This window comes from Rhinatrema bivittatum, chromosome 14, assembly GCF_901001135.1.
Source record: "Rhinatrema bivittatum chromosome 14, aRhiBiv1.1, whole genome shotgun sequence".
NCBI lineage: Eukaryota > Metazoa > Chordata > Amphibia > Gymnophiona > Rhinatrematidae > Rhinatrema > Rhinatrema bivittatum.
Window position 1 is genome coordinate 19049681 of NC_042628.1, and position 15227 is coordinate 19064907.

Genomic DNA, 15227 nt, shown 5'->3' on the forward strand with positions numbered 1-15227 from the left:
AAAATAAAATTGAATTTACAGGGGTGGGCAGAGAGAATAGTTGAACTACCTCATTGGGACCTCTGTAGTGGTTTCATCACATCAGCTTCTTAGAGAGGCAGCCTTGGTCCCTGGATAATGTGACATACTGGTTCCATTGCTACTATCTTGCTTGTCAATGAAACTATTAAAGAAGTAATTTCAAGAGACTGGAATGAGATTTCAGTTCATGACTACAAGGGCAGTGATGGAGAGGAATTTACATGTCTCTTGACCATTTGACAGAGATAAGATAAAAGATTTCAGTATAATGCTGCCATAATAAGAAGGACAGGAGGTGTGATCTATGGAAGATGCAGTTGTATTAGATGGAAATATGGCTGTATAAGTGATTGATCTTCTTTTTTGTTTGCTTTTGTTTATCTTTCATTAACATGCTTGTGGCCATGGTATATTTGTGAGAAGTAACACATAAACAGTGGTTTCCTACTGCTTCCTATGACTAGGTGAGATGAGACGCAAGTACAATTACAGGAAGTCCTCAGACTTTAGACACAATTGGTTCCTAAAAACCATGTCTTAAGTCAAAGCTTTGTAAAGTTGAAACCAATTGTCCCATAAGAACAATGTTATAAATGGGGGACTGGTTCCAGCACCAAAGCCCAATACTCTATTTTCATCAAAATAATCTGGAATGTAGTAATATATAGTACTGTAAAAAGCAGTGACATGTTTTAAAGCTTTTCCTTCTTTTTGTCTGAAGAGGAAAGTGACAAGGGATCCCTACAGGACATTGCAAGATCCATATTCAAAAACAATTGATATGGATTGTGCTTCTGTATGATTCAGCTTTTTTACTGTGCTGGCTCAATAGGAAATGTCCAAGTTCCCCTCATCCAGACAGCTAACTTTCCTTCCCAATCAGTCTTCTGACAAAAATCCCTTTAAGTTTGAAATTATTTATTGTACAAGTAGTTTTAGTTACTTACAATTGTCGCTTCCAAATGTATAGCCCCAGGCAAGGATCTTTGTAGCTGGAAATAGGCAGGAGGGGACAAAACGGAGTTTCTTGGGATGCAGGGTAAGAAGACAAGGGTTCTGAAGCTGATTTAATCTTTAGAATTAAAGCAATTGGAAGAAATGTAAAAAAGATGATTGTATCACAGAGGTTGCAGGCATTTCTAGCTTTGAGGCAGCATGGCTGAGACTGACTAACAGTCTTGGAGAGTGATTATAGGAAACGTCCCTACAAGCTGGGGCTAGAGGGCGAGATCCAATGGTAGCGAGCCTAGGATCCATGTGACACAGGGGGGAACATGAAGGGCAGTCCCTTGAGCCAATAAGGCACTTAAGAAGACTCAAGTTAGATTGAGAGGGCATACAGATTCTTCCCAAGTGAGAGAAAGCAAAGGATGAAGGGAACTTCTCTTAAGGGCAAGCTCCCTTAAAGGCAAGGCTCACCAGTTTTTATCGTGGGTTACAAAAAGGGTGTTTCAACACTTAGCACAGTATATACAGACCCAAACATGTACCCACTGCTGGGGACAGAACAATGGATAATGTAATAGTCAGTCTAAAAGGCTGACCCAGCTATATTTAGCTCTTATCTGGCTAAATTCTAGCCGGCTAACTAGTTCTGTAAGTTAGCCGGTTAGGCATAACCAGCTAACTTGCATATACCCTGCTAACTAACCAAGCCACACAGTGACTGAAAATGGACTCCTGTATTGACACGGTTTTAGTAAAAGGAAATCCCTGGCACTCTTCCCTCTGACATCACCTCGCCAGGCCTCATGGTCATCAGCACATCAATGTATGCCTGCTGGGAGACACTCGGGTGTCTTAATGTCGAAACAGGTGTTATAAGTTGGATAATGGGTGTCAGTCTAGAAAAGTAACTCTGCATTGTTTACCTTTGCAGCATTGTAACTCCAAATGCCTTAAGTGGAGGACATCCTGTGTGCTTTCGTCTGTGTGGTGATCTATCATTTCCCTTGTGGATAGCAGGGTTAGCTGCTGTCCCCAGTACATGCCGTATGAATGTAGCATGGATGTGATAGCCAAGAAGTACCAATGTGCGCCAATTAAATGGACGGCCTGCTGAAAGAGATATGGGCCAGAGTTGTGCATGGAAAAAAAATTTCATTTTTTGTTTTGTTTCGTATTTTCTTTTTTTTTTCTTTTCATTTTAATGCATGCTAAAAGGTTTTAGCATGCACTAAAATGGGTTTCAATGTAATTGGCATTACATTGGCCACCCTCAAGTCTTCAGATACTGTGGCTGGTTTTAATGATGTGTCATTTCAGTCTGGAAACAACACAAAATGAAACAGCAAATGTTGTTCTTGTTTCCAGCACATTCCTAATTATTGTGGATGATTTGAGGAGGACTGGCATCCTATCCAGACATCAATTTCTCCTGATCCTCACCTGGCTCCATTGAATAACTGTAACATGCAGTGTATTGCATGTATAGCAGGGTTAGCTGCTGTCCCCAGTACATGCCCTATGAATGTAGCATGTATGTGATAGCCAAGAAGTACCAACTGGCATGGTTAAAAGGGGAGGTGAAAGAAGCTATTTTAGCCAAAAGATCTTCATTCAAAAATTGGAAGAAGGATGCAACAGAAGAAAATAGGATAAAGCATAAACATTGGCAAGTTAAATGTAAGACATTGATAAGACAGGCTAAGAGAGAATTTGAAAAGAAGTTGGCTGTAGAGGCAAAAACTCACAGTAAAAGTTTTAAATATATCCGAAGCAGAAAGCCTGTGAGGGAGTCAGTTGGACCGTTAGATGATCAAGGGGTTAAAGGGGCACTTAGAAAAATGTCTAAATATTAGACTTTAATAAGGCGCTTAATGATATTTTTATTTTATTCTCCATTCCTTTCTGAATAATCCCTGATATTCTATTAGCTTTTTTTTGTCTGTTGCCACACACTGAGCTGAGGATTTCAACGTATTGCCCACAATCACCCCAAGATCCTTTCTCTGGGAGGTAACTAGAGAAGTGCATTCGTATAAAATGAAGGCATATTTCATAACGAAAAGTCGATTTTCGGATTGCTACGAATTGAACAAATCAAAAATTGACTTATTCAAAAATATCCAAACATTTTAAAGTTTGTTTAAAAAAAGAGGGGGGGGGGTGTCCTTCCCATATCTCCCCATCCCACCCCTCTGATGAAATGGGGCCTCTCTGGCCCCCACTTTCCTCTTCCATGGGGGAGGGGGGAGGGGGTCTTCAGTGCAGAAAGGGGCAGGAGCAATCCTCAGCTGCTCTCGCCCACCAACGTCTAATGCACAATGGTGCCGGCAGCGGAGACACACAGCGATACAACAGAAAGCTGCCGGCCGGCCCTCAGATTGTAAAGCACTGATGCCCACCTCAGGGCCGACTGGCGCGATGGTGCATTGGGAGCGATCTCTCCTGCCCATTTCTGCATTGAAGAAAATGGGAGGGGTGGGGCTGGGGAAGCCCCTTCCCAGCTTTTGGTTCACTCGTAGGGGTCGGGGGGGGGGGGGGGGGGGGGTCTGGGGAAGGCCCCGGTTCATTTCCAGGGGTGAGAGGCCAAGGGAGGCCACGGTTCACTTGAAGTGGCAGGGGCAGCAGCAGGGGGCTCAGGGCGGCCCCTTTTGGTTCATTTTTTTTTTTTTTGGGGGGGGGGGGGTTATTTAATGCTAATTTTGGTTAAAGGAGATGAAACCCAAATTAAAAAAATTAAAACAAAATGGAAATTACAAACTGAAATGAAAAATCTCTCCCCGCACCTTGTTAGTAGTGACTCCTAATACAGAACCTAGCATTGTGTAGCTATAATTACTATTTTTTAATATAAATGTGCTTCTCTTTGTACTTGTTCACATTAAATTTTGTCTGCCGTTTTGATGCCCAGTCCCCCAGTCTCACCAGGTCCTTCTGCAATTCCTCACAATCCATTCCGGTTTTAACAACTTTGAATAATTTTATTTCATCAGCAAATTTGATCACTTCACTCGTTGTTCCCTTTTCCAGAGCATTTATGATATTTTCAACAGCACTCTAGAGGTCTCTGGGGCACTCCACTATTTATATTTCAACACTGGGAAAACTAACTATTTAGTCCTATTCTCTGTTTTCTTTCAAGCAGCTACCTGTCCGCAATAGGACACTGCCCTCTATCTCAAGACCTTTTAATTTCCTGAGGATTCTCTCAAGAGGGACTTTGTCAAATGCCTTCTGAAAATCCAGATACACTATATTGACTGGCTAATCCTTAATATCCATATGTTTATTCAAAAAAATCAAATAGATAGGTAAGACAAGACTTCCCTTTGCTAAATCCATGTTGGCTTTCTCCCATGAAGCTGTACCTATCCATATGATCAGTAATTTTGTTTTAAGACCATCTTGACCATGTTGCCCAGGCTTATAGGTCTATAGTTTCCCCAATCACCCCTAGAGCTCTTTTTAAAAATTGGCATTACATTGGCCACCCTCAAGTCTTCAGATACTGTGGCTGGTTTTAATGTTAATACAGATTACTAGTAAAAGGATTGCAATTTCATATTTGAATTCTTTCAGAAGGCTGGAGTTAGTACCATCCAGTCCTGGTGATTTGCTACCTTTAGTTTGTCAGTTTGCTCTCTTACCTCTTTTCTTGTGCTCCTGTTGCGTCTCCATTCATGGTCCTGGAGAAGTGCCACCGATGCTTCAGTTTGCCTGTGAGGCTCAAGGTTTTCAGACTAAAAGATATGAGCACTGTATAGCCTTCACAAGTGAAAATTCATATTTTCTTTTCTATTTCAGCTGGCATTTTGTCTTCATACTAATTTTGCAAGGATTTCTACCCCCAGCCACTGAAGTAACAAAAAAAAAAAGAACTTGGATCCCCTCTCCTAGTTCTTCCACTATAGACGTACCTTTTGCTTAACCCTTGTGATGTTTTGGGAAGCTCCCTTCAATCTCTGGTCCTTCTTCCTCCAAACCACTGCTGCTGTAAGTGGGAATTAATCCTGCTGGGATAAGTGGTTGTGGGGTGGGGCATTGTTGGCTTGGCCATATGAATTAAGTGAACTTCCCTATTTGCCCAAAAAGACATCACTAAAAGAGATCTTTACGCACTTACCCTCATAAAGGAAAATGGCAGTTGGGGTGGGGGGAGATAATTTCAATGAGGTAGATATTTAGTCACTACTGCAGCTGTATGGCCGCACCACTGAATATATCTGGCTAGCTAAAACTTATTCAGGACGTGAGGGAAGGCATTTTCCGAGTGTTTTTGGGTTATGGCACTGAGAGACGCTGCTTCTTTGTGGGAATAACATTTTACTTGTATTCTCCCTGTAAAATTATATTTTGGCATGTGTTATACTATATGTTAACATGTCTTATGGGAGGTACCTATTATTGCATGAGAGCAATGCCCCACTGTAAATTTGGGCGAATATCTCCCTTTGCCCAAACGTGTGCAAAGCCAGCACTCCAGTACAAGAATAGGCGACATTATCTTGTTAGAACACTCCTATGACTTTCGCGTTCATCTTTTAGAAATAGTGAGACTTGCTTTGTATTGCCATGAAGGCAATGTTACTTCTCCCTTACTACCCCCACCTCAACCCTTCTCACTCCAACCATGGGCCAATTGATGTAGCACTCTGTGCATCACCATTGTACTAAGAAACCCTAATGTGGTGATTTTATTGTTAACCCTTGCAGTGACTTGGTTAGCTGAGCGTTCCCTGGTCTTTTCTAAGGTGCCGAACCGTGCTCCTGACACCACCTGATAGACTCCAGCTGTCGCTGGCCTTCTGCAGGTGCGCCGCCAGTTCTCTCCGAGCCGTACTGCTTTTTTTTTTTCGGAGACAGTCCTTTCAGAACACCATTTCCTTGTAGCGTCAGCTGTGGTTGTTGATCATCTTTTTTCCTATTGCTGGTACTGCCAGTTTCTTTTGAGATATCTCTATATATTTTTTTTCTTCTTTACAAACAAAGCCCAGAAGAACATTTTGTTTCATAGGTCTGTTAGGTTGTGTTTTTTTTTTTCTCTCTCTGTGTGCCTGAAAATGCAGCTGGGGTATGCTTAAATGGACAAATAAAGCATGCCCAGTCATGTCTTACTGCTTAATTAGAGCACACTTATCTCTTTCTCACTGTCTTATCAAAAGCAAATGATGCATTGTCTCTGAGGTACATTAACCAGTTGCAATAACCATTGCTATAAAGCAAATGAAGTCTTTAGAGGCTTGCATTGCTATGATGTGGGCGTGGCATGATTTGGTGAGTCAGAATTCAAATGGCTTGTCTGGCTAAGTTCAGGACATAAGAACATAACATAAGATTTGCCATACTAGGTCAGACCAAGAGTCCATTTCCAGTAGTGGCCAAGCCAGGTCACAAGTACCTAGCAGGATGTCGAATAACAGATTCCAAGCTGCAAATGCTCCAGGGTAACTGTGGTTTTCCCCAAGTCTACCTGGTTAATATCGGTTGATAGACTTTTCCTCTAAGGCTTTGTTCAAACCTTCTTTAAATCCAGCTATGCTTAACTACCTTTACATCCTTTGACAATAACTTCCAGAGCTTAATTATGCACTGAGTGAAAAAAAAAAATCATCAGGCTTTTTCAAGGAATGTGATTCTGCCCCTGACGAAGCTTGGTTAAGCGAAACATCGGCTATGTCGGGCATACTTTAAAGTTAAACATCGGGATTGTTGTGATTATTTTATATGCCTTCAAAAAAAATATGGGGATGATTGAACTGACCGGGCGGTCCAGGTTCTTGGACACGTCGCAAAGGCTTGCTGACACCTTTTATCTAAATTTAGAAGTAACTGCTGACCATATTGGTTTATCATTGTTTGTGGTTTCCCTCATTTTGTTTTATGTTTTTTTTGTAAGCAAGACTAATTTATTTTGTTAACATCATTGCCCTAGTAATGCAGAAGAGCTCAACATTTGGCAGTCCAGCAGAATGCCAGCATGGAGCCAGGGTTGTCCTACTGTAAAGTAAGAGCTGCATGACAACTGAAGGCAAAATCACGGAAGCTGTGCAAAAAAAAAAAAAGGAATGTGGTCTGAAATTTCAAATCTATTTACGTGCATAAAACTGTTTTGTGCATGTAAATGGATGTTAGAAATGTGTGTGCCCTGGGAGGAGGGCTGGAGTTGGGGAAGAGTTGGAACATATACACACATGGGGTTTTTTTAAATTTTAAATAGATTGTAGGTAAGTTTACCTGCATAGGTTATGTGAGCTAATCTGTGCGCACAGTGAGCCAAGCAAATTTTCAAAGGGGACATGTGCGCACAAGTTTGGGAGAATTTGGGGGCGAGGTCTGTGTGTAAAAGGTATGAACAAGCGTCGTTATACAATTACCCTCGCTATGCATTTACAAACAAAATTGACCCTTTCAAGTGTAGATTTTTTTTTTCTTGTTGGGCTTTTCCTAAAGGGCCTATCTTGACTTCCCTGTGGCAGCTGTGGGTTGCTTTCATGTGGGGGCATTTTGCTTAGTCCTCCAGCTCCCAAAGCTGTGGCAGAGCGGTACCTCCATCCCTTCTCCGAGGCTCGCTCTAGCAGCAGCAGTCTGGGGTCATTTCCAAGGCTCCGAGTCCTGCTCCAGATAAGCCCTGGAAGTGACACACATTGGTATTTTTATTGTAGTAAGGACCCAAAGGAATGAATTCCCTCTTTTTTTTTTTTTCACGAGTTCTTATGGAAGCTTGAGCAGGTTTTCAGTTTCGATCTCGTCTTTTGTTTGATCTCTCACAAGCTAAATGGAAGCAGAACGAATGCTCATGTGGGGGGGAGGGGAGAGATTCATAAAAGCTCTGGTAGCAGGTACTCTGAGCTCTTTGAAGAAATGTCTTTGAAGAATGAATTGAATTCTTACTGAGAAGAAAGCGTCGTGCACAGTAACAGAACAGGTCATTCCTTCCTGTTTAGTGCAGTAAAGAGGCTGCTGCAGGTCTTGTTTTCCTTCCCCAGTGTGGATATTGGTTTAGGACGATAGAGAGAAGCTTTCTGAGGAGGTTGGTTCCATCAGACGTAAGGACGTTCACAGCTTGCTGTACGCTGGGATAGAGTGCGATGGTGCCTTTTCCTGCGCTGACGCTAAATGTAAAACCCTATTCGGGGCATTCACTTTCTGGACCTGTGGGGCAGAACTGTTGTCCGTAGTGATGGACCGGGTTAAACATCAAGGGATCAGTTTTCAGTGGGGCACCTAACTGGAAAGCACACGCAGAACAAGATGGCACCCGCATAAACTGTGTCCGAACGTCGGCTTACTGTATACGCTGTAACTTCACCCGTGTCAAAAAGGCGGCACAGGTTACACACATTGGGCCGGATTGTCAAAAGGTGACCCGCGCTGGGCCTATTCTAAAAAGTCCCGGCGACGCCCATAAACCCCAGGGACGCGTGTAAGTCCCGGGGCTTTACTAAAGGGGCGATCCGGGGGCGGGGCCAGAGGCCTCTGACACAGCGGTCATTGCCGCTGTATTGAAGGATTGTGTGCCAGCAGGCGCAAAAGATAAGATAATTTGGGGGGGTTAGAGTAGGGCTAGGGGGGGGGGAAGATTAGGGGAAGGGGTGGGAAGGTTAGGTTAAGGGGAAGGTAAGAACATAAGAAAATGCCATACTGGGTCAGACCAAGGGTCCATCAAGCCCAGCATCCTGTTTCCAACAGTGGCCAATCCAGGCCATAAGAACCTGGCAATTACCCAAAAACTAAGTCTATTCCATGTTACTGTTGCTAGTAATAGCAGTGGCTATTTTCTAAGTCAACTCAATTAATAGCAGGTAATGGACTTCTCCTCCAAGAACTTATCCAATCCTTTTTTAAAACACAGCTATACTAACTGCACTAACCACGTTCTCTGGCAACAAATTCCAGAGTTTAATTGTGCGTTGAGTAAAAAAGAACTTTCTCCGATTAGTTTTAAATGTGCCCCATGCTAACTTCATGGAGTGCCCCCTAGTCTTTCTACTATCCCTTCCAGGCTGCTCCGATTTCAGAGGGGCCTGGGAGGTAACGGGGGAAGGCAGCGCAGCTCAGCGCATGCAAGATGCACAATTGTGCACCCCCTTGCGCATGCCAACCCCTGATTTTATAGCTTGTGTGCGCCTGCACACACAAGTTATACAATTGGGCATACATGTGTGCGCTGGGTAGCACGCAAACATGTATGCCACGCATGCTCCTTTTAAAATCTACCCCATTATCGCTAATGTGCAGAGGGCTTTTTTTTTTTTTTTAATAATTTAATTTTTATTCAGTTTCAAACAATATAACAAGAAAATACTTGTAAGGAAATACAGAAAATATATATTATAACATCAAGATTTTCCATACAAACTAGTGTACTTAACTCAATACACATAGATGCATATCAGGAAATAACAAAAATTGTATTCATTGGAAAAATGGGGGGAGGAAGAAAAGGAAGAAAACAAATTTTTAAATTTTATTGTGGGGTTTTTTGGGGTTTTTTTTTTTTTTTTAGTGCTTGCTATTTGCCAAGTCAGTGTGAGTTATTACTAGCATATACGAAAAGGTGGCCACCAGTCCCAGCCTCCTCTGCCTATTAAACTCATCAACAAATGCTTTCAAACGATTCGCCCATCCCAGGACTTGTTACCAGCCCCCTAACCCCCTGAAAGCTGACCAAGTTACCTTTAGTTTACATGATTAACATTTCCTATCATAGTAGTTGAATGATTTATATATTTTCTAGCCTAGTCTACTCTGCAGAAAAATGTAACAGTACTGAACTGGTGGAGCTTTGTATGTAAATGATTACTCGAGGTGGCTTCCCTTCAAAGGGATCATAGGATCTGTTTGTAGTGATTGTTTGCACACACTCTCTTGTTTCTGTGTTCACTTTGCATTCTCTCAATCTGTTTTTCCTCTCAGAATGAAGTTGAGTTGGGAGAGCTGTTGCTATCTCTGAATTATTTGCCGAGTGCAGGGAGACTGAACGTGGACATCATCAGAGCCAAGCAGCTCCTTCAGACGGACATGAGCCAGGGTTCAGGTACACAGCCGCATTTTGTGCCAGTAGGCTCTTAATACAAATCTTGCCTGCTTGACAGGCGATGGCTTGAAACAGACGTGCTGTAAAAACATTAGCTTCCCTTGCTTCTGGTCATCTGGAGGTTTAATTCTGCTTGCTCACGTGCTGGGGAGAGGCCTCCCTCTGGGAAATATATGACTGGAAAAAAATGGCAGGTCCTGCACAGCACCCACTGGGATGCAAAATAAAATAAAATAAATCCAGCTGTAATGATAGCCTCAGCCACCTCAGAGTGCTATAGTCTAGGTCTCATCATGACAAAAGGGTGCGTTCTCTGATATTTGCCAAGGCTTGGTCTCCATTATCCAAGGGGAAAACTGATCTTTAGCTCATGGCAAGCACTGGGTCATCATCAGTAATGCAGCATTTTGCCACCAAGCCGGCCTTCCATTTGAGTGGAATGTGCGGAGATACTATCTCCTGTCACCCCAACCGTCCGAGTAAATTCAGCTTTACTTGTCTTGTGTTCTTGGTTACTTTCAGATCCCTTTGTGAAGATTCAGCTGGTCCATGGATTAAAACTATCCAAAACAAAGAAGACCTCTTGCATGAGAGGAACTATAGATCCCTACTACAACGAGTCCTTCAGCTTCAAGGTTCCACAAGAAGAGCTGGAAAGTGCCAGCTTAGTGTTCACAGGTAACGAGATCATTTTCATTTGCTCTATTGCTCGGCGCATACATTTTTTTTCTTAACCTTCGTTTTCCCAAAGCAGTGGCGAGCTGGAAATAATTCAAGTGGGGCAGCACTGAAGCATGCTGAGGTCTGACCGGCAATCCGGAGACTAAGCGAGTTCTCTGAAAACCAGGTCACCAGCGGGGGGGGTGAGGGGATGTAGAGAGGCAGGGCAGGAGAACTGCTAAAAGTGTTCAAGGAAATCAGTGGACATCGCAGAGTAAGAATGTATAAAAGGTTTACCATAGTCAATTAATGGCAGATTATTTCATTTGATCTTTCTGTACGCTTTGAGCAGCGGCCTTGCTCCCGACTCCTAAATGTAGACTTCAGAGCCTGGGTGCGGAGAAGTGGGCACGAGAGTTTCTCCTCATTTGCTGATGCCTTTTATTTCATTATGTTTCATTTTTCTTGGTTGGATTGTTGCGCCTTCTGGTACTCATAGACTCTTGTGGTTTATTTACGGAGGGTTTTGTGGTTTATTGTCCACACTGTAACTCATTTATTTACCTTCATTTCTAAGCTGGAAGAAGAAAAATTCAACAAATCAAAAGGTGCTATTTGTAGAGCTTACATATAACCCCAAGCCATGACGTAGCGCAAACATAACCTCTCTAGGAAGCACCACGCATGGTGTGTGGGGACTGCCCTGGGAGTCCTAGTCTTCTTGTAATGCTTAGGGGTGGGGATGTGCCTGCAAAAAACAAGACATTTTGCTTCATTCCCTTTGTCCTTAGTCTAGTTCATGTCATTTTAAAACGGTTTGATTTCAGTTTTATTTTTAGGGCATGCTATTTCGTGCTGTTTGTCAGTAGCATGCATGTGTGTGCTCTTCAAATCGTGTGCATACACAGGACAGAAATGGGAAAAACCCATTTCAAAATGACACAGAGCGATCTAGGAAATGTTGACACTTACAGTATTGTTTCCAATGACTGCACGTCCTCAGTCATTTTACGAATGAAGTACTAATTAACTGGCAGCAGAAGAGACCCGGAAGGCTCATCTGCATATCGTTCCCAGCAGTCCCTGGGAGAGGTCGCCAGAGGTCACAGCGAGCCTTCCAGGCTTCAAACTCCACAGCCCCAACTTCCAGAGGCCCCGCATTCCTTGTAGCAGAAGAGGACCGAAAGTGCCGATACCTCAAACATCCTTGCTAATCCTTATCTGTGTACTAGGCCTTATCTGTTTTTATATGTTTTGATTTTACAAGATAATTGTGTTTGGTAGGAGTAATTTGCTACAGATTTTATACAGAAGGAAATGAATTCAAAACAAGAGTCAATAAGGTGGGTAACTAGGAAGATATTGGTAGATTAATTGTAATGTTTTGATGGTCATTGCCAAACACATATAAAATAAATCCATAGACTAAAAGTACTTTAGATTAGCTTTACATCCCTGCTCCCTTAGAAATTTTAACTCAATAACAAATCAAGTCATGGGATAGGAGGCAGTGTCCTATTATGGATTGCCAACTGATTAAAAGACAGAAAACAGAGTAGGGCTAAATGGTAAATTTTCCCAATGGAAAAAGGTGAATAGTGGAGTGCCCCAGGGATCTGTTCTCGGACCACTGCTTTTTAATTTATTTATAAATGACCTGGAAATTGGTACAACAAGTGAGGTGATCAAATTTGCCGATGACACAAAATTATTCAAAGTCGTTAAATCGAGGATTATGAGAAATTGCAAGAGGACATTGCAAAACTTGGAGACTGGGCATGCAAATGGAAAATGAGATTTAATATGAACAAGTTCAATGTGATAGACTTAGGGAAGAGTAACTCAAATTATAGCTACATATTGCAAGGTTCCACATTAGGGGTCGCTACTCAGGAAAAGGATCTAGGTGTCATCGTTGAAAATACATTGAAATCTTCTGCTCAGTGTGCAGCAGCAGCCAAGAAATCAAATTGAATGCTAGGGATTATTAGGAAAGGAATGGAGAATAAAACAGAGAATATCATAAGGCCTCTGTATTGCTCCATGGTGCAATCTCATCTTGAGTATTGTGCTCAGTTCTAGTGACCGCATCTCAAAAAAGATATAGCAGAATTAGAAAAGGTACAGAGAAGGGCAACCAAAATGATAAAGGGGATGAAACAATTCCCCTATGAGGAAAGGCTGAAGAGGTTAGGACTCTTCAGCTAGGACAAGCTCCTGTAGGAAAAGTCCATTAACCATTATTAATGTAGAGTTGCAGAAATCCACTGCTTATTCTTGGGATAAGAAGCTTGGAATCTATCTACCCCTTGGGATCCTGCCAAGTACTTGTGACCCTGGTTGGCACTGTTGGAAACAGGATACTGGGCTTGACAGACCTTTGGTCTGACCCAGGTTGGCAAGCCTTATGTTCTTGTTTCTAACTCCCTGTAGTGCATAATGTTGCTTGTGTGTGTGCATGCTGCGGCTTTGTTTTCTGACAGGTTTGTGATTCACCAGAGGTTTAAGCACTAGACTTTAGATCCAGACCTGGAGCAAATTAGCTTTGTGGATTTTCTTAAACCCTCGAAAATGCAGCCGAATTTCCCTTAGGATGGATTCTCCTTTTAAAAGCTGTTTTATTCCTTTAAATATACCACTCGCTCCCTCTCCCAGTACTGTACTTAAACTTATTGAATCTGCTTATCGTCAGCTTTTCATGTGGCCTGGAGCTCTGTTCTTTCCCATAGAGCTATTTGCATATTCTTAAGCTTGTCTCCTGCAACTGGAATTGCCAGGTAAGAGCGTAGCTGGGAGTACTGGGCTCTTCTGAACACAGGAACTGAGGTGTTAAAGGTCTCAAAGCTCTGAGCTGTAACCACTGCATCCTCTTTCCGTATCATCCAGGGGTATTCCAGCAGTGCTCTGTGCCAGTCAGGGATGTACATGAGGGAGGACATTTAGAAAAGGGAGAGTCGATTAATTCTGTTTTTCCCCAATACTCTTTTCATCAGAAACTGTTCACTACTGCTAGTTAAAGCATGCAACAGTTCAGATTGCTAGACTGTGTTCTTAGACCTAGAAGAAAGCTGTACCACATCCCATTGGCCTTGATAGTCCTGCTTTTAATGTGATTCCCTGCAAAGTATTCAGTTTTATTCTGGGCCACACTGTCCAGGGGGTGTTTCTATAATGAGGCAGGAGGAGGCGGCCCGCTTCAGGCGGCAAAATTTTGGAGCAGCGAAAAGTACACTCCAAAGCGCTCAGTGGCCGCCTCCCCCTGCCTCCTGAAACATATTTAGCTAAACGTCGGCAGGGATCCAACCCCCTGCCAGCGAACAAAATAGGAGAAGACCCTGTGCGCTGCCGGCAGCAGGGCTCCATGGCTACCGGTGATAGGAGGAAGAAAGCAGGCTCCAAACGCCACCAGTGGACCCCATCCCACCGGCGCTGAGAGAGCATCTGTGTATGTGAGAGCATTTGCGTGTGTGTGAGAGAGAGCTTCTATGTGTGTGCTTGAGAGCATGTTTATATATGAGAGGGCATGTGTTGTGTGTGTGAAAGAGCAAGTGTGAGAGCGGATGTATGAATAAGAGCATGCAAATGTATGAGAGAGCATCTATGTGTATGTGAGCGCATTTATGAGTATGAAAGAACTTGTGTGAGAGAGCGGAAGGAGAAAGTTCCCTCGCTTCCCCCTGTTCCCTCCATACTAATCCACAGAAATTTCAGGGTGACCAGAAATCAAACGTTCCCCAGTATGGAAAGCAGGACATTTTTTTATTCTTACTAGTTTTAATTATTGGGTGCTATTTAATGTGTTTGCTAGTTTGAAATATTTTATTGGTGTTTAGGAAATTTGTTTATAATTTTTATATGAGATATAATTACTAGATGTTCTATTCATCAGCTCTTTTGAAACATTTATTCTTTTTATTAATATGGTTTTACTATTATAGTTGTTTTATATTTTTTTTTGTTTGATGCTTTATGAGGAATGGTATTTCTATTTTCCCACTGTTGCACTGCATATAGTCTGGCTTGTGCTTCCAGATCAGTTTTTGTCTACATGTTTGTTTATGCTTTATGATCTTTTTATTCTTTGTGGGAGAGGGTCTGTCTGTGTTCTGAATGTGTGTGTTTGGTAAATTCATTGCAGATTTATTGTGGGTTTCTATGCTGCTTTAGCTATTGTTTGGAGTCTGCCTTTGTAATTTTTTGTAACATTTAATTTGTTTGTGTTCTGTACTTTTGGATATTTTGTGGTTGTTTTGCATTTTGCCAATTTTATTATGTGCGTTTATTGCTATCCATTAAGATTTTCGGATTAGCGGACTACAAAGTTTCTAAGTAAATAGATAAATGTGTGACTGAGGTGAGGTATCCTGCTAGTGTGAAGTTTGTGTAGGGATCTATAGTAGCCTGGCTTGTTCTGTTTTCCTTATAGGAAGTGTATTGGTGTTTACGGCCTGCTGTAATATTTACAGTGTTGCCTTTTCATAGATAAGGTTTTTACTTTTTTAATTAATGCTATTTTTTAATATGGAAGACTTACTATATTGTTACTGTAATTCAATTTACTCAT

The 15227-nt window shown here is 42.2% G+C and overlaps 1 protein-coding gene across 1 annotated transcript in view; it reads left to right on the top strand.

Annotated features, from left to right (window-relative positions):
- Positions 1 to 15227, top strand: part of SYT17 (synaptotagmin 17) — a 64980-nt gene that overhangs the window by 28813 nt on the left and 20940 nt on the right. The window contains exons 6-7 of the mRNA XM_029577443.1: positions 9883 to 10003; positions 10526 to 10681. Of these exons, the coding sequence (XP_029433303.1) occupies positions 9883 to 10003; positions 10526 to 10681 (277 nt within the window). The remainder of the gene's footprint in view (positions 1 to 9882; positions 10004 to 10525; positions 10682 to 15227) is intronic.